General features: G+C 37.8%; 1 protein-coding gene across 1 annotated transcript in view; it reads left to right on the plus strand.

Annotated features, from left to right (window-relative positions):
• LOC139129333 (uncharacterized) overlaps positions 1-19,414 on the plus strand; it is a 63,096-nt gene that overhangs the window by 5,773 nt on the left and 37,909 nt on the right. Inside the window, exons 3-8 of the mRNA XM_070694967.1 lie at positions 3,044-3,088; positions 8,802-8,870; positions 9,128-9,193; positions 9,949-10,017; positions 13,121-13,198; positions 13,789-13,857. Coding sequence (XP_070551068.1) covers positions 3,044-3,088; positions 8,802-8,870; positions 9,128-9,193; positions 9,949-10,017; positions 13,121-13,198; positions 13,789-13,857 — 396 coding nt within the window. The remainder of the gene's footprint in view (positions 1-3,043; positions 3,089-8,801; positions 8,871-9,127; positions 9,194-9,948; positions 10,018-13,120; positions 13,199-13,788; positions 13,858-19,414) is intronic.

Consider the following 19,414-nt stretch of genomic DNA (forward strand, 5'->3'; position numbering starts at 1 on the left):
AGCGCATGTTTTTACTGAGACGGCTTCGAGGTTTTAACGTCAGTCAAGATGTTTTAGAGAAGGTATACAAGAGTCTCATAGAAAGTGTGATAACTTTCAATATCACAGTGTGGTATGGTAACTTGAGTGTTATCAACAGGAATAAGTTGGAAAGAGTAGTGAATATGGCCGGAAAAATAATTGGCAAGAAACAATGCCAGCTCTGTAATTTGTATAGACAATCTGTATATAGGAAAGCCAAAGCTATTGTAAGCGATGCCTCACATCCATTGCATTCTCAGTTTGGTCTGTTGCCTTTAGGATGACGCTATCGAGTGCCCATAACTCGCAAGAATATTTTAAAGAAATCTTTTATACCAAGTGCAATAAGCATACTAAATTCCAGCCTGTAATTTGTAAGCTTCCACCTATTTTAGATTACACATTACATGATGTCTTTATTTTTATAAGTCTGTATAAATTTTTAACGTTTACGTTGTAAGCTTTTATTGTGTTTTCTATGTGATTCTATTTGTGTGTCTTATTGTAAATATGTAGGTGAAGCGAAAGAAAAATTTCCGCTAAAGGACAATAAAGTATAATCGAATCTAATCTAATCTAATCTAATGATGAGAGTTCTCAAATCAAAAATGTTGCCGAGCTCGAATACAAATGTCTTCTCATTAAATTACGTCATTGTTATACAGGAGTTAGCATTCCAAAGTCTGTCACCTGATTTTTCAAAGTTTGGAGAAGGCCGGCATTGTGATTGAACGACGTGAAACGCAAAATTCCATGCATATGCTGGCAATATGTACTGTAGAAATACTGTATACCGTCGCTCCAGGTACGTATTTAAGCTTATGCTCCACAAAATGGCCACAGGCGGCGTGAACTTTCTGAAAGGATTTCCTAAACGTCCTATTTGTTATCTTATTAGGGACTCACTTGTGATGTCCTGAAAAGTATTCTCTGCAGTAATTCCAGTTTCCGTCAACATGCAAAGCTCAACGACAAGATTATAGCACGAGACGTAGTGTACAGACTACACATTCACGCGCAGGTAAACTCAATTGCGCATGCTCATATTGGCAGACTACACTGGCAAACGAGTGCGCATGCGTGAAGGTATATTTGCAGCAAATACACTGGCATAGACTCTCCACAGTCGCTGTGCCTTGTTTTGTGCGCGCTCACGACTGCCACGATGGGCCTGCATTCGAACACCTCTTTTTCAGAATTCCAACAGCTTCAATGAACTGTTATTAGATTTCTATATAATACTTATAGCCCCTAAACTTGTAATAATAATAATAATAATAATAATAATAATAATAATAATAATAATAATTTATTAGAATTTATAAAACTAAATCCACAAAAACCAGTATGATCAGAGACGCTGGGTAAAATATAATCAATATTATAAAAAGTAAAAGGAATTAAAAATGGATGAGTTCAGTTAAAATACCTCACCAACGTAGTACTGCTATACAAAGCTTTTCTTGAACAAAATATTATATATAGTCTTGAGATGTGGGGCAGTACATATGCATCTTGCTAATACATCAGCCAAAAATGCTGGTACGAATAATCACGTTTTCTGGATTTCGAAAGACTACTGCACCTATATTCTTCAGACTAGGTATACTGGATGTCTATAAACTTCATAAATTGCTTCTGGGAAAGTTCATGTTTGATTAACACAACCAAAATATACCACATAATTGAGTGATTACTTTAGATAAGCTGATCATTGCTATGACACTCGATTTTAACTAGGTCAAAACTTGCCCTTACCGAAAGTACGTACAACTGCAGGACAGTTTGCAATTTCATATATGGGAGCCAAAGTCTCGAACAACCTACCCCATTTTGTCAAACAAAGTACAACAAGAGATTTATTTATAAAATCATTAAGACAGCATCTCTTAAGTGAATACCAAGATGTGTGAATGTTTAATTTTTTTTTTTCATTTCAAATATAGAATGTTGACTAACAATTGACATAATTAGCCCTTTAAAACAAATATTGCAATGTAAATTTCATGAAAATGGGACCAGGCTCGATTAGCTCTAAGCTATTATTCCTGGCTCCAACTTGCCTCTTTCCTCGTCACTCTATACTTGTATACTTATACTTATATTTGGCATTGGCAATAAAGTAAAGAGTAAAAATATAACTAAAAAGAAGTGTTTTAAGAATTGATTTAAGACTTGGCAGGCTAGGGGAGCGACGGACCTCCATTGCAAGTTTATTCCATAAAAAAGGGTGCAGCACTACTGAAGGCACGTTCCCCATATTTCTTTAAACTTGACCTGTTTTGACACAGTTTAAATCGGTCAGCGAATGTCAGATTACGGGTTAGGACGTACAAATTAATCGTGCTAGAAAGATAACGTCGACCAAGTGAATGTATGAATTTATAGTTAAAAAACGAATCTCAAAAATAATACGCTGAGAAACGTATTACTTTAGAGAAAAATCAAATTTTAGAGCAGACCAAAACCTTTGTGTTAACGGTTTAGAACGGCCCTGCACCCATTCTCGTAGAGCGATGTGGACAGTTGACTTAGAGGACGAACATTCAAATATAGTGTTAAAGCGGACTAATTTCTCTTATGTTATCACAGTCTAGCAAAAGTTACAGAGACGGCCTATGGGCTGAAGGTGAACCCAATATGAGATTAATTACGTTTTGGGGAAAAAATTCATATTTATATGCTCTAAAATATCTTCCAACTAAACGGCTAGGACAGACACATACCTGAACATTTTAAGACGTTTAAATTTCGCACTGACAGGCTCACTGTGCACTGTGAAGGATTTATTTACACCTTCTGGCAATTCTCTAGCAAAAATAAGACCATTAAAATACGCTGGTGTTGTAACTTTAGATATTGCCAAATGAATTGTAGAGTATCAAATGCGAACAAAACACATGACGGATGAAAGCGTTCGTTACTTTTAACCAGGCTTGCGTTCGGACGGCAATCCGAACGACAACCCATAATCCGAGTTAACAATCTGCACAATATATTCTCTTGTGTATTCGGCTTTCAGAATCGACGTTTGAAGATGATGATTTAAGTAATAGTCAAGCTGGAGGTTAGTTCAATAATTCATTGTCGTTCGGTTAACATTTAAAATATGATATTGTCATTCCCTTTGTAGCAATAGAATGAATTGCTTTAAAAATTGTAGTGTGTTTTAATTAAAGTTTTAATTTGAGTTTCATGTGATTTAAAGTTAATCATATACCAAAGCCCATATCGCCCCATGCAGGTGAAATTTACCGTAGAATATCAGCCATGATATTTTACGGCAAATGCCGAAATATGCACTATAAAGAGTTTCCGAACTACATGTGAAGTTTTATAGTAAAGTAAGTAAACAAACAAGATGGCTACCGCTCTCCGCGTACGATGAGATGTTGACGGCATAAATAACTGAACTGCTGAGAGGAAAGGGATATTTCGTGCAGCTTAATACAGGAATAATATATTGAATCTTGTAATATTATCCCATGGTTTATCCTTTAAAAAGTTCTCGTATTCTTAGGCAAGCACTAGCATATATTTAGATACCCTACGCACGGTTAGGTTCACTTCCGAAGAGGTAGTGAGCACGTTGCGTGACGACGACGTCGCGGGCGGAACACCTGTTGACATGGCAACTCTCAGAGTAAAACAAAACAGCAACCACCCTCCGTTCCGTAAGACGATGGAGAGAGATTGAAATAAGGATAGATTTAATGCAGCGAAAAGTTTTTGATATTATAATATGCCTAGCTTGAATTCGGCCATCCCATTGGCTGGGAGCCAGGGTTTATATCTTCAACAAGAAGACCTGGCCAAGACAGGAGAACTCTGCATTTGATTGGCTGTGGTATTGTGAAAATTGTCGTCTGCACATATGAGGAAGCTCGCGCAAATTTCAATATTTCTGATGTAGAGCTCAATCGATGATCAACACCTAACCATGTCGGACCAACAGACGGAGGCTAATTTCGATCTAAATTTTAGTCTGGAGCAGCTCGATGAAATCACCGACGAAGAGCTTGTGCGAGCAGCGACAGTGATCGAACAACAAATTGCGTCGTCGTCGGTACCCTCAGTTAGCAACTCACTGCCGCCTACCGAACCTCTCACTTCATGACAACACAGAGCAAGACGATTCCCCGAATTAACAAACGAAATGGTGGAACAGTTGGCAGCGAAAAAAAAAACGAAGCAAATACAACGCATCAACTAAGTGGGGAGCTCGAGTGAAATTACTGATAAAGTAAGTATTAAATAAAAAAAAATGTCGAAGGATGAGTCTCGTCTGAATTTTTTCGAAATTGTGATTCGAAACACCATCGGAACCTCTGTCTATGGACGGACGTACCACACCAGCCGGGCGCCGCCATTTTAACTGTTTTGTAAACAATGCAGTGACCGTTTACCTGTTGACCTTCACTTTTGACACGCATTTTTAGCGGGCTATTGTCATAGCGATGTCTGTCTGTCTGTCCGTGTGTGTGTGTGTGTGTGTGTTAGTGTGTGTGTGTGTGTGTGTGTGTCTGTCTGTCTGTCTGTTTACACGATAACTCAAAAACGCCTGAACGGATTCAAGTCAGACTTGGTACACAGGTACCATATGCTACTTGCAAGAACTGATTAGATTTTGGTTAGTGTGGCTTGCATATTAATGAAGTTATGCAATATCTTTTTTTCCGTACAATGGTTTCCCTATGGAGACGGTAATGACAGTGTAGACATATATCAAGAAATACTGCACAAAATTTCATGAAACTTTTCACAGATGACAATCTCAGAACATTATGATGATACTGTGAGTGTCATGTCAATTACCTTCCTCATTTGCATATTTAATGAACTTTTATTAATCGTGAGGTAACTCTGAAATTACTGCACCAAACTTGATGATACTTGCAACAAATATTGATCTGATATATATCTAATTAGACTTAGAAGCATTGGGCAGTGTCAAGTTAATAAATAGGTCATTTGCATATTTTATGAAGTTTTGTAATTAGTCATATTACTCTGATATTACTTCACCAAATGTGATGAAATCTGCTGCAGATACTGATCCGACTGATATCTAACTGTAGTGTTAAGCATTAAGTAGTGTGAAATTAATTAAGGGTTCATTTGCATATTTAATGAACTTTGTAATTAGGTATATAATTCTGAAATTACGGCACCCAAGTCTTTGAAATTTGGTACAGATATTGTTTTGATAAATATCTGATTGTACTGAGAAGTATTTGGCAGTGTCAAGATAACAAATAGGTCATTTGCATATTTTATGAACTTTTGTAATTAGTGATATAACTCCAAAATAACTGCACCAAATGTGATGAAATCTATTGCAGATACTGATCCGACAAATATCTAATTGTGGTGTAGAGCATTTACTTGTGTGAAGTTAATTAAGGGTTTATTTGCATATTTAATGAACTTTGTAATTAGTGATATTACTCCAAAATTACAGCGTTAAATTTGATGAAACTTGCTACAGATGTTGATCTGATAAATATCCAATTGTACTGAGAAGCATTGAACAGTGTCAAGTTAATAATTAGCTCATTTGCATATTTCATGAAGTTTTATAATTAGTCATATAACTCCGAAATAACTGCATCAAATATGATGAAAACTGCTGCATATACTCATCTGACAGATATCTAACTGTGTTGTAAAGTATTTAGTAGTGTAAAGTTAATTAAGGGTTCATTTGCATATTTAATAAACCTTGTAATTAGGTATATAGCTCTGAAATTAGTGATTAAAATCTGAGAGTACTGTGCGATGTTGAAAAAACCTGCTTCATTTAGTGATAACATATATCTTATTGTTCTGTGAAGCGTACTACTATTAATGAACCTGTTGTAAAACACGTGAGCATATTCAGTTCATATTGGTTACTGTATTGTATTTCTTCCGTTGCAGCCTGGTGTGGAGAACGATCATTCTCACCAGATTTTGAGATGCTTCCGGTAGAAACCCAGGCTAACCTACTGAGGCAGTTTTGCCGAAGTAAGCTAACACGAGAAGGCAACGATTACAGCATTAGAAGCTATTCCGGAATTAGGGCGGCTATCCATCGTCACATCACGAACGTACCATTCAACCGTACCGTTAACATCTTGCGAGACAGAGAATTTCAGGCGGCGAATAATGTATTTATTGGAAAGATCAAGAGTCTGAAGCGAGAAGGCAAGGACACGGTCCGTCACAAAACGCCGATTAGTGCGGGGGACCTGAAGAAGATGTTTGCGAGTGGGACACTGTCAGACTCTGACCCGTTGTCATTATTGCGCCTCGTTTGGTTTCATGTAGAGTTTTTCTTTTGCCGAAGGGGGCGGGAGGGTCTGCGTGATTTACACAAGGGGAGTTTTATTTTGAAGAGGGATGACGAAGGGAGGGAATTCATAACTTTAGCATATGTAGAAGCAACTAAAAACCATCCCGGGGATTTGAAAGATGACTTCGAATCTGAGAAACGTATGTACAAAACGGGGTCTCCTCTTTGCCCAGTTACAGCTATTTTGAAGTATATTACGAAACTCAACCCAAATTGCAATGCCTTTTTTCAGCGGCCAATTTCCAATTTCTCTGGTAATGAAACCATTTGGTATGTCAACAGTCCTCTTGGTCACAATTCTTTGGGTGAAATGATGAAGAAGATTTCGATTGCCGCAGAATTGAGTACGATGTACACAAACCATTGTGTGCGAGCGACCACGATCAAGTCACTGAACGACGCTGGGGTCCCGACTCGTATCATTATGAATCTGAGTGGTCACCGAAATGAAGGGAGTATCCGCAGTTATTGTCGTGATAGCTCCAATGAACAAAAACGCCAGTGCAGTGACATTCTAATGTCAGCAATCTTAAATTCACCTACCAGAAATGTTTCAGCTGTCGGGACTCCAGCTTCGTCGACACCCGCGGTTGCTCACACTCAATTTGAGGGAAACGCGTCGACATGCCAAAATGTCCAGTATGTATCACCTTCGAATTTGTTCAATAACTGTAGTTTTCAAGGCAGTGTATATGTTTACACAAACAGTTATTATTCATCAAAAAAAATTAGAGCGTACATTTCGAATAATATGAGTCGCCATATAAGTGTCCGAATAATGTATTTCGTAAGTGAGCGTTCAGGCGACCTATCTCAGACATGCGTACTCTTGCGCACTATAGTTCCGTTTTCTTTACATTGCCAATGTTACACTGTTTATGATTCCGTTTCCTGTTAAGAGTTTTTTGAATAAAATTTTTCAAGTTTGAAAATTTTCATCATAGTGTTGCGTTATTTTGTTTGTGAAATCGAGTGTGCACGAGCGTACCTCGGACTGAGATCTTCTTGTCGAGTTTGTGATGAGGCCCTTGGGCCAGCATGATTAGTATCCCTCCTCTAAACTTCAGGTCAGAAATAGCAACTTTGTCCTCTTGTATTCAACTTTGTCATATCATAATGAGGTTATAAACGGCAAGCGAGGGTATTTGGTTGCGGATATAAGACCTCTGGGTGAAAATTAGCATATTTGGCGGGAAATAATCACGAGTTTCGCATATTTGGCGGGAGTAATCACCGAGTTCGCTCGGTGATTATTTCCCGCCAAATATGCTAATTTTCACCCCAGAGGTCTTATATCCGCAACCAAATACCCTCGCTTGCCGTTTATAACCTCTAATTATCAGATACGGTAACGGTAACATATTGCACAATAAAAGTGCTTCGCATACGACTATTTTTTTTAACTCTCTGTGTCTTTTCTGTTAGTGTTCGTTGAGATATGAGGGTTTGTCGTGCGTTCGTTTATGAATGAAGGCTGCTTACACAAATATTTCTATAGGTATACGCGTAGCAGAACAAAAGTAAAGCCTTAATATCGTTTATTGCATAAAAGATACAAAAGCCAAAATATCATCGTGCTTATTACAGATCGTTTTTATGTCCTTCACAACCACCGATTTATATGTTGTTGTATGTTGTTAATTGAGTATCTCTATATGAATCTCATTGCATTAGTCAAAAATCTAGTTGCTTAAAATTAGCGTTCAAGAACACAGATTCAGTAAACACAAAAATACTCTTAACCTTCTACTGGCTGACACAAAACAAAAGGGGAAATTACTTTAACTGAGGTTGTAATCATTATAATTTGTTAACCAGTCTCTTCACAGCATTTTCAAACAACATTTAAATGATTACGAAGCTACAACATGACACGTATCGCACATATCGTGTCCTCCTAGAAAGGTATAAACTACGATAACACGAAATATTGTTTGTTTTACCACAGTTGGCGGTGAACACTTGCGAAGTAGAAGCAAAGATTTTGAAGAGATGGAATCTGATACCAACTCAGGTGAGTTGAATTTCAAATAACATAGCTGTCTGTTCTTGGAATTTTACGTCTTATCTGATCACGATGAAATAATAATATCATTTCATAAATGAAGTTTATAAAACTTTCCAATCGGTAATTGCCATGAATAATTTTACAAGCACGCAACTTGCTTTTTATGGCTTTCTAATACAATTTGAACGGTCGATTAAAAGGTTTTAGCAAATTCGTTCGACGTATGGTTTTATAATGTAACTAGCGATTTATTTAGATAACCTACGTAAAGTGACTAGAAATGCATTTCATGCGTTAGATGTTCTACATTACATTCTTCAGTTAACGTCACCGCAACAAGCAATCGCCATGAAAGTGACTTAAATTAATAATAATTAGTTCTTAAAAGTTCACAATACAGTTCTATTTTGTTCGATTCTGTCCACAAAGTTGCCATAGCAATAGCAGAGACCACGACTGACGATGGAACTAAAAAGGGGGAAGATGCATCGGCTGCAAGCAGACCAAGTAAGATACATCGAGTTTGTTTCTCCGACGTTTTAAGATAGTAAACAGACATAACTTTCATTGTCTTTGAGTTGATTTCATTAGAGAAATGGGCTTCAAAGTTTAATTAAACACATATGTCAGATACTCTACATTTCGTCCTCCACTAACTGACATTGCAACAAGCAATCGCATTGAAAGTTACTTCAAATCAATAATACTGGGATATTATAAGACCACTGTACAATTTCATGTCGTCTACATAGTTGCCATAGCAGTAGAAGAGACAACAACTGACGATGGAACTAACAAAGAAGAAGATGCATTGGTGGCAAGCAGATCAAGTAAGATACATCGAGCTTGTACTCTCACAGTTTATAAGGGTGTAAACAGACAAAACATTTTTCACTTTGTGTTGATTTCTTGATTAGAAATGAGCTTCAAAGTTTATTTAATATGTCAGCTTCGCTTTTAGAGAAAACAAGTATACCTCATGACCAGTGCTTTGTTATTCTCATACTTCAGTCATAATTGAATGAGACCAATACCATGTCGCTGCAAGCAATGCTACGGCCATTGAAATAATATCATTGCCAGACGAGCTATACACATTTTGCACGTAATCAAAATATTTGCTGCTCGTCTACATGTGATCTTTACAGCCAGTGACACGTATTATAAATATTTTGATTTCACGCATTTCTTTGTAGGCGTTATGAACTTGTCGATTATACATTCACAAAAAGTACATTTGATAACGTTTTCCTTGACCCTATACGATTCTTTTTCCACTTGCCTAACTATAATGTCCTATGTTTTACACTTTGGAAAGTCTATATAAAGAAAACTATTCCTAGCATGCTACTTGCTGTGACTAAACAAAATTAAGACTTAGGGGGCATTGAACTTGACCTGCATGAGCCTATTATCATCATTATTTGTGGACTAGTCCCTTTCCAAGTTTATGCAATAATCTTCACGGCATTGTGACGCCATAGTTATATGATTTTCTGCCAACAATATGATACGTATGGCACATATCTTTTCACTCTAATATTGTATAAACTGCAACAAAATCCAAGCACTATTTGTTTTACAGCAGTTGGCAGTGAGCGTTCGCCCAGTGGAAGTATACATTCTGAAGAGGTAGAATCCGATGGCAAGTCAGGTGAGTCGAATTTCCAATGATACCGATGTCTGTTCGCGGAGTTTGATGTTTTATCTGATGGCGATGAAATAATAATATGACTTGATGAATATATAAATTATTCGGCCATGGGTAATTGTCACTAGTAATAAAACGGGCATGCAACTTATTTTTTAATGTATTTCGAACAACAATTGAAGGGGCGGTTAAAAGGTGTTTGCAACTTCTTTTGGGGTATGCTTTGATAATCTTGCCCGTGTTTCAGTTAGTTAAAGCTACTATAGGGTTATTCACAAAATACGGCCCTGTATGGACCAGGGCTTAGTGAGTGACGTATTGGACGAGCCGAAGGCGAGTCCAATACGTCACTCACTCACTCCCTTGCTTAGCTGACAATGGCCAAAGTGCAGAACGTTCGATGTTCGGAAGCTGGCTTTAGCTGGGCCACCGGAATTCAAACTTTACATTTATGAGGACATTGGATATTTCGCGATCCACCGTTGGCATTAAGAAAATGTGTTTTAAAAATGTTACCAAGTGGGAGTGCAACGTTAATGTATTTCAAAGAACAATTGAAGTTACATTAAAGTGTGTTAGCGACTTCTCTTTGGGTATGTTCGGATGGAGGGACGGTGGTTTTGATAATCGTTCTCGTGTTTCAGCCAGTTAAGCTACTACTATTAAGCTTTCATTATACTTAAGTCATTGTCATTCAACAAGCAATCGCCGTCGAAGTTAATTGAAATCAATTATGCTGGGATCTTATAAAGACCACTGTACAATTTCATGTCGTCTACACAGTTGCCGTAGCAGTAGCAGAGACAACAACTGATGATGGTACTCAAAATGGGGAAGATGTATTTGTGGCAAGCAGACCAAGTAAGATACGAGGAGTTTGTATTCCCCTATTTTCTTAAGGCTGGAAACAGAATACCTTCCATTAATTTTGTGTTGATTTCCTGATGAGTTTTTAGCTTCAGAATTTATTTGAATATTTCAGTTTCGCTTTTCTGGAAAACAAGTGCACCACCTGACCAGTGCTTTGTTGCCTAATCTTTCAGTCAACTTGAATGAGCCCAATACCATATCGCCGCATTGAACTCTATGGCAGTTGACAAAATATCATTGCCACTCATATTCATATGATTTTTACAGCCAATAATACACATTCAACATAATATTTGCGTTCCATGCCTTTCCTTGTAGAGATTATGAACGTGTCAATTATAAAATTACAAAACTTAATACTTGCTGTGACTAAAAAGCAGGTCATATAATCTAAACTGCGCGAGCTTATTATCATCATTAATTGTTGACTGATCCTTTTCCAAGTTAACGCAACAATCTTCACCGCATTGTGACGCCAAATTTATGTGATTTTATGGCAACAATATGACATGTGTAACACTTATCTTTTCACTCTAGTATGATATAAACTGCAACAAAATCGAAGCACTATTTTTTTTACAGCGGTTGGAAGTGAATATCCGCCCAGTGGAAGTATACATTGTGAAGAAAAAGAATCTGATAGTAAGTCAGGTGAATGGAATTTCCAATAATATGGATGTCTGTTCATGGAGCTTGACTTTTGATCTGATCTTGATGAAAAAAATAATATCATTTGATGAATATGTAAATTCTTCGGCCATGGGTACTTGTCACGATTAATATTACTTGTATGCAGCTTGTTTTTTTAAAGTGGCACTCCCACTTGGTAACATTTTTAAACCACATTTCTTAATGCAAACGGTCTATATTTAACGTGATGACTGCGCGCGGATAGCGATATGTCGATAAAAACAAGTCATTTCCTGAGCATATTTTTCACATCACGAAGTTTTACGGTCATTTCTGATTATGCCCGAGATCCCCCAAAGGTTTGTTGTTGTGTTGATTAACGATATTCTAGGGAGTCCATAATAAGTTCGAACGACGCAATTAATTTACCTCCCACTGCGAAGACTTAATATACAGCATTTTCATTATTCTCAATAAGTTGTATTGTATTTTTAACCAATACCACATAGCTATTCAGTTTTTTACGTGTAAAATATTAGTCGCCTCTGATGATTACATTTTGTCGTCTGCAAGTGCTGAGACAGCCTATCGCCCTAAACAAAGTTCCGTTTTGGAAAAATGTTCAGTTCAGATTTATACCACTGATATCATCTTCTACCGCGTCAAGGTAGGTTTTACCATATTCAGTTTCAAAATGTTGAAGTCTTGTCAATGTCCATTGCCACTGTATTGTATTGCATTGTCGACTCGATTCGGCTATCTGTGCAGTGCGCTCTTGACAAGGCAAAGATGTGTTATACTGAGGTGTGCCGACCGCGACTATCCAGGGTAATTCCATGATGAAATCTTTTTTTTGTTGTTTTGTTTGCAATTCAAATGTACTCTAAATATTTAGACAGTTTTCCTGTATAAAGGGTTAATCTGTGTGCGACCAGAACTGAGTCACAGACGATCGATGCATCGATTATCAACGGGTAAGAATGCCGTGGCGCTCCCGATAGTTTTCCCAGCGGCTACACTACTCACCTATGCGAATTCTGGTGGAATCAGCAAACTTTCGTTTTCTTTTTTTGCCGAGTCAGTAAGACTGGGCTTTCTCCCACGGGGCATAACCGATCTCCGACGGGAGTGGTAAGCTTACTATGACGTACAGCAGCGTTAGCGTAGATTCGTACTCCCTTGCTTGGCTGACAATGGCCAAAGTGCAGGACGTTCGATGTTCGGAAGCTGGCTTTAGCTGGGCCACCGGAATTCAAACTTTAACTTTATGAGGACATGTTTTATCGATATTTCGCGATCCACCGTTGCATTAAGAAAATGTGTTTTAAAAATGTTACCAAGTGGGAGTGCAACTTTAATGTATTTCAAAGAACATTTGAAGTTACAATAAAGTGTGTTAGCGACTTCTCTTTGGGTATGTTTGGATGGAGGGACGGTGGTTTTGATAATCGTTCTCGTGTTTCAGCCAGTTAAAGCTACTACTATTAAGCTTTAATTATACTTAAGTCATTGTCATTCCAACAAGCAATCGCCGTCGAAGTTAATTGAAATCAATTATGCTGGGATCTTATAAAGACCACTGTACAATTTCATGTCGTCTACACAGTTGCCATGGCAGTAACTGAGACCACGATTGACGATGGTACTAAAAAGGGTGAAGATGTATTGGGGGCAAGCAGACCAAGTAAGATACGTGGAGTTTTGTATTTCCCTATTTTCATAAGGCTGGAAACGGAATACCTTCTATTAACTTTGTGTTGATTTCCTGATGAGTTTTTAGCTCAGAATTTATTTGAATATTTCACTTTCGTTTTTCAGGAAAACAAGTGCACCGTATACCCAGTGCTTGTTATCCAATACTTCAGTCAACTTGAATGAGCCCGATACCATATCGCTGCATAGAACTCTATGGCAGTTGACAAAATATCATTGCCACTCATATTCATATGATTTTTACAGCCAATAATACACATTCAACATAATATTTGCGTTCCATGCCTTTCCTTGTAGAGATTATGAACGTGTCAATTATAAAATTACAAAACTTAATACTTGCTGTGACTAAAAAGCAGGTCATATAATCTAAACTGCGCGAGCTTATTATCATCATTAATTGTTGACTGATCCTTTTCCAAGTTTATGCAACAATCTTCACCGCATTGTGACGCCAAATTTATGTGATTTTACGACAACAACATGACATGTGTAACATTTATCTTGTCACTCTAGTATGATATAAACTGCAACTAAGTCGAAGCACTATTTGTTTTACAGCGGTTGGCAGTGAGCGTTCGCCCAGTGGAAGTATACATTCTGAAGAGATAGAATCCGATGGCAAGTCAGGTGAGTTGAATTTGCAATGATACCGATGTCTGTTCGTGGAGTTTGACGTTTAATCTGATCGTGATGAAAAAATAATATCACTTGATGAATATGTAAATTCTTCGGCCATGGGTACTTGTCACGATTAATATTACTTGTATGCAGCTTGTTTTTTTAAAGTGGCACTCCCACTTGGTAACATTTTTAAACCACATTTCTTAATGCAAACGGTCTATATTTAACGTGATGACTGCGCGCGGATAGCGAGATGTCGATAAAAACAAGTCATTTCCTGAGCATATTTTCACATCACGAAGTTTTACGGTCATTTCTGATTATGCCCCGAGATCCCCCAAAGGTTTGTTGTTGTGTTGATTAACGATATTCTAGGGAGTCCATAATAAGTTCGAACGACGCAATTAATTTACCTCCCACTGCGAAGACTTAATATACAGCATTTTCATTATTCTCAATAAGTTGTATTGTATTTTTAACCAATACCACATAGCTATTCAGTTTTTTACGTGTAAAATATTAGTCGCCTCTGATGATTACATTTTGTCGTCTGCAAGTGCTGAGACAGCCTATCGCCCTAAACAAAGTTCCGTTTTGGAAAAATGTTCAGTGCAGATTTAAACCACTGATATCATCTTCTACCGCGTCAAGGTAGGATTTACCATATTCAGTTTCAAAATGTTGAAGACCTGTCAATGTCCATTGCCACTGTATTGTATTGCATTGTCGACTCGATTCGGCTATCTGTGCAGTGCGCTCTTGACAAGGCAAAGATGTGTTATACTGAGGTGTGCCGACCGCGACTATCCAGGGTAATTCCATGATGAAATGTTTTTTTTTTGTTTTGTTTGCAATTCAAATGTACTCTAAATATTTAGACAGTTTTCCTGTATAAAGGGTTAATCTGTGTGCGACCAGAACTGAGTCACAGACGATCGATGCATCGATTATCAACGGGTAAGAATGCCGTGGCGCTCCCGATAGTTTTCCCAGCGGCTACACTACTCACCTATGCGAATTCTGGTGGAATCAGCAAACTTTCGTTTTCTTTTTTTGCCGAGTCAGTAAGACTGGGCTTTCTCCCACGGGGCATAACCGATCTCCGACGGGAGTGGTAAGCTTACTATGACGTACAGCAGCGTTAGCGTAGATTCGTACTCCCTTGCTTGGCTGACAATGGCCAAAGTGCAGGACGTTCAATGTTCGGAAGCTGGCTTTAGCTGGGCCACCGGAATTCAAACTTTAACTTTATGAGGACATGTTTTATCGATATTTCGCGATCCACCGTTGGCATTAAGAAAATGTGTTTTAAAATGTTACCAAGTGGGAGTGCAACTTTAATGTATTTCAAAGAACATTTGAAGTTACAATAAAGTGTGTTAGCGACTTCTCTTTGGGTATGTTTGGATGGAGGGACGGTGGTTTTGATAATCGTTCTCGTGTTTCAGCCAGTTAAAGCTACTACTATTAAGCTTTCATTATACTTAAGTCATTGTCATTCCAACAAGCAATCGCCGTCGAAGTTAATTGAAATCAATTATGCTGGGATCTTATAAAGACCACTGTACAATTTCATGTCGTCTACACAGTTGCCGTAGCAGTAGCAGAGACAACAACTGATGATGGTACTCAAAATGGGAAGATGTATTTGTGGCAAGCAGACCAAGTAAGATACGAGGAGTTTGTATTCCCCTATTTTCTTAAGGCTGGAAACAGAATACCTTCCATTGATTTTGTGTTGATTTCCTGATGAGTTTTTAGCTTCAGAATTATTTGAATATTTCAGTTTCGCTTTTCTGGAAAACAAGTGCACCATCTGACCAGTGCTTTGTTGCCTAATCTTTCAGTCAACTTGAATGAGCCCAATACCATATCGCCGCATTGAACTCTATGGCAATTGACATAATATCATTGCCGGTCGTATACATATGAACTTTACAGCCAATAATACACATTCAACATAATATTTGCATTCCATGCCTTGCCTTGTAGAGATTATGAACGTGTCGATTATAAAATCACAAAACTTAATGCTTGCTGTGACTAAAAAGCAGGTCATAAAATCTCAACTGCGCAAGCCTATTATCATCATTATTTGTTGACTTGTCCCTTTCCAAGTTTATTCAACAATCTTCACCGCATTGTGACGCCAAATTTATGTGATTTTACGGCAACAATATGACATGTGTAACACTTATCTTTTCACTCTAGTATGATATAAACTGCAACAAAATCGAAGCACTATTTTTTTTACAGCGGTTGGAAGTGAATATCCGCCCAGTGGAAGTATACATTGTGAAGAAAAAGAATCTGATAGTAAGTCAGGTGAATGGAATTTCCAATAATATGGATGTCTGTTCATGGAGCTTGACTTTTGATCTGATCTTGATGAAAAAAATAATATCATTTGATGAATATGTAAATTCTTCGGCCATGGGTAATTAATTGTCACTAATAATATTACTGGTATTCAACTTGTGTTTGAAGTGACAATCCCACTTGGTAACATTTTAAACCACATTTTTAAAGCCAACTGTCTACATTAAACGTGGTGACCGCGCGCGATTATTGAGATGTCGATAAAAACAAGTCATTTCCTGAGCATATTTTTCACATCACGAAGTTTTACGGTCATTTCTGATTATGCCCCGAGATCCCCAAAGGTTTGTTGTTGTGTTGATTAACGATATTCTAGGGAGTCCATAATAAGTTCGAACGACGCAATTAATTTACCTCCACTGCGAAGACTTAATATACAGCATTTTCATTATTCTCAATAAGTTGTATTGTATTTTTAACCAATACCACATAGCTATTCAGTTTTTTACGTGTAAAATATTAGTCGCCTCTGATGATTACATTTTGTCGTCTGCAAGTGCTGAGACAGCCTATCGCCCTAAACAAAGTTCCGTTTTGGAAAAATGTTCAGTTCAGATTTATACCACTGATATCATCTTCTACCGCGTCAAGGTAGGTTTACCATATTCAGTTTCAAAATGTTGAAGACCTGTCAATGTCCATTGCCACTGTATTGTATTGCATTGTCGACTCGATTCGGCTATCTGTGCAGTGCGCTCTTGACAAGGCAAAGATGTGTTATACTGAGGTGTGCCGACCGCGACTATCCAGGGTAATTCCATGATGAAATGTTTTTTTTTTGTTTTGTTTGCAATTCAAATGTACTCTAAATATTTAGACAGTTTTCCTGTATAAAGGGTTAATCTGTGTGCGACCAGAACTGAGTCACAGACGATCGATGCATCGATTATCAACGGGTAAGAATGCCGTGGCGCTCCCGATAGTTTTCCCAGCGGCTACACTACTCACCTATGCGAATTCTGGTGGAATCAGCAAACTTTCGTTTTCTTTTTTTGCCGAGTCAGTAAGACTGGGCTTTCTCCCACGGGCATAACCGATCTCCGACGGGAGTGGTAAGCTTACTATGACGTACAGCAGCGTTAGCGTAGATTCGTACTCCCTTGCTTGGCTGACAATGGCCAAAGTGCAGGACGTTCAATGTTCGGAAGCTGGCTTTAGCTGGGCCACCGGAATTCAAACTTTAACTTTATGAGGACATGTTTTATCGATATTTCGCGATCCACCGTTGGCATTAAGAAAATGTGTTTTAAAAATGTTACCAAGTGGGAGTGCAACTTTAATATATTTCAAAGAACATTTGAAGTTACATTAAAGTGTGTTAGCGACTTCTCTTTGGGTATGTTTGGATGGAGGGACGGTGGTTTTGATAACCGTTCTCGTGTTTCAGCCAGTTAAAGCTACTACTATTAAGCTTTCATTATACTTAAGTCATTGTCATTCCAACAAGCAATCGCCGTCGAAGTTAATTGAAATCAATTATGCTGGGATCTTATAAAGACCACTGTACAATTTCATGTCGTCTACACAGTTACCGTAGCAGTAGCAGAGACAACAACTGATGATGGTACTCAAAATGGGGAAGATGTATTTGTGGCAAGCAGACCAAGTAAGATACGAGGAGTTTGTATTCCCCTATTTTCTTAAGGCTGGAAACAGAATACCTTCCATTAATTTTGTGTTGATTTCCTGATGAGTTTTTAGCTTCAGAATTTATTTGAATATTTCAGTTTCGCTTTTCTGGAAAACAAGTGCACCACCTGACCAGTGCTTTGTTGCCTAATCTTTCAGTCAACTTGAATGAGCCCAATACCATATCGCCGCATTGAACTCTATGGCAATTGACATAATATCATTGCCGGTCGTATACATATGAACTTTACAGCCAATAATACACATTCAACATAATATTTGCATTCCATGCCTTGCCTTGTAGAGATTATGAACGTGTCGATTATAAAATCACAAAACTTAATACTTGCTGTGACTAAAAAGCAGGTCATAAAATCTCAACTGCGCAAGCCTATTATCATCATTATTTGTTGACTTGTCCCTTTCCAAGTTTATTCAACAATCTTCACCGCATTGTGACGCCAAATTTATGTGATTTTACGACAACAACATGACATGTGTAACATTTATCTTGTCACTCTAGTATGATATAAACTGCAACTAAGTCGAAGCACTATTTGTTTTACAGCGGTTGGCAGTGAAAGTTCGCCCAGTGGAAGTATACATCTGAAGAAATGGATTCTGATAGTAAGTCGGGTGAGTTGAATTTCCAAAAATATGGATGTCTGTTCGTGGAGCTTGACTTTTAATCTGATCGTGATGAAAAAATAATATCACTTGATGAATATGTAATTCTTCGGCCATGGGTACTTGTCACGATTAATATTACTTGTATGCAGCTTGTTTTTTTAAAGTGGCACTCCCACTTGGTAACATTTTTAAACCACATTTCTTAATGCAAACGGTCTATATTTAACGTGATGACTGCGCGCGGATAGCGAGATGTCGATAAAAACAAGTCATTTCCTGAGCATATTTTTCACATCACGAAGTTTTACGGTCATTTCTGATTATGCCCCGAGATCCCCCAAAGGTTTGTTGTTGTGTTGATTAACGATATTCTAGGGAGTCCATAATAAGTTCGAACGACGCAATTAATTTACCTCCCACTGCGAAGACTTAATATACAGCATTTTCATTATTCTCAATAAGTTGTATTGTATTTTTAACCAATACCACATAGCTATTCAGTTTTTTACGTGTAAAATATTAGTCGCCTCTGATGATTACATTTTGTCGTCTGCAAGTGCTGAGACAGCCTATCGCCCTAAACAAAGTTCCGTTTTGGAAAAATGTTCAGTTCAGATTTATACCACTGATATCATCTTCTACCGCGTCAAGGTAGGTTTACCATATTCAGTTTCAAAATGTTGAAGACCTGTCAATGTCCATTGCCACTGTATTGTATTGCATTGTCGACTCGATTCGGCTATCTGTGCAGTGCGCTCTTGACAAGGCAAAGATGTGTTATACTGAGGTGTGCCGACCGCGACTATCCAGGGTAATTCCATGATGAAATGTTTTTTTTTTGTTTTGTTTGCAATTCAAATGTACTCTAAATATTTAGACAGTTTTCCTGTATAAAGGGTTAATCTGTGTGCGACCAGAACTGAGT

Source organism: Ptychodera flava, chromosome 3 (genome assembly GCF_041260155.1).
Source record: "Ptychodera flava strain L36383 chromosome 3, AS_Pfla_20210202, whole genome shotgun sequence".
Taxonomy (NCBI): domain Eukaryota; kingdom Metazoa; phylum Hemichordata; class Enteropneusta; family Ptychoderidae; genus Ptychodera; species Ptychodera flava.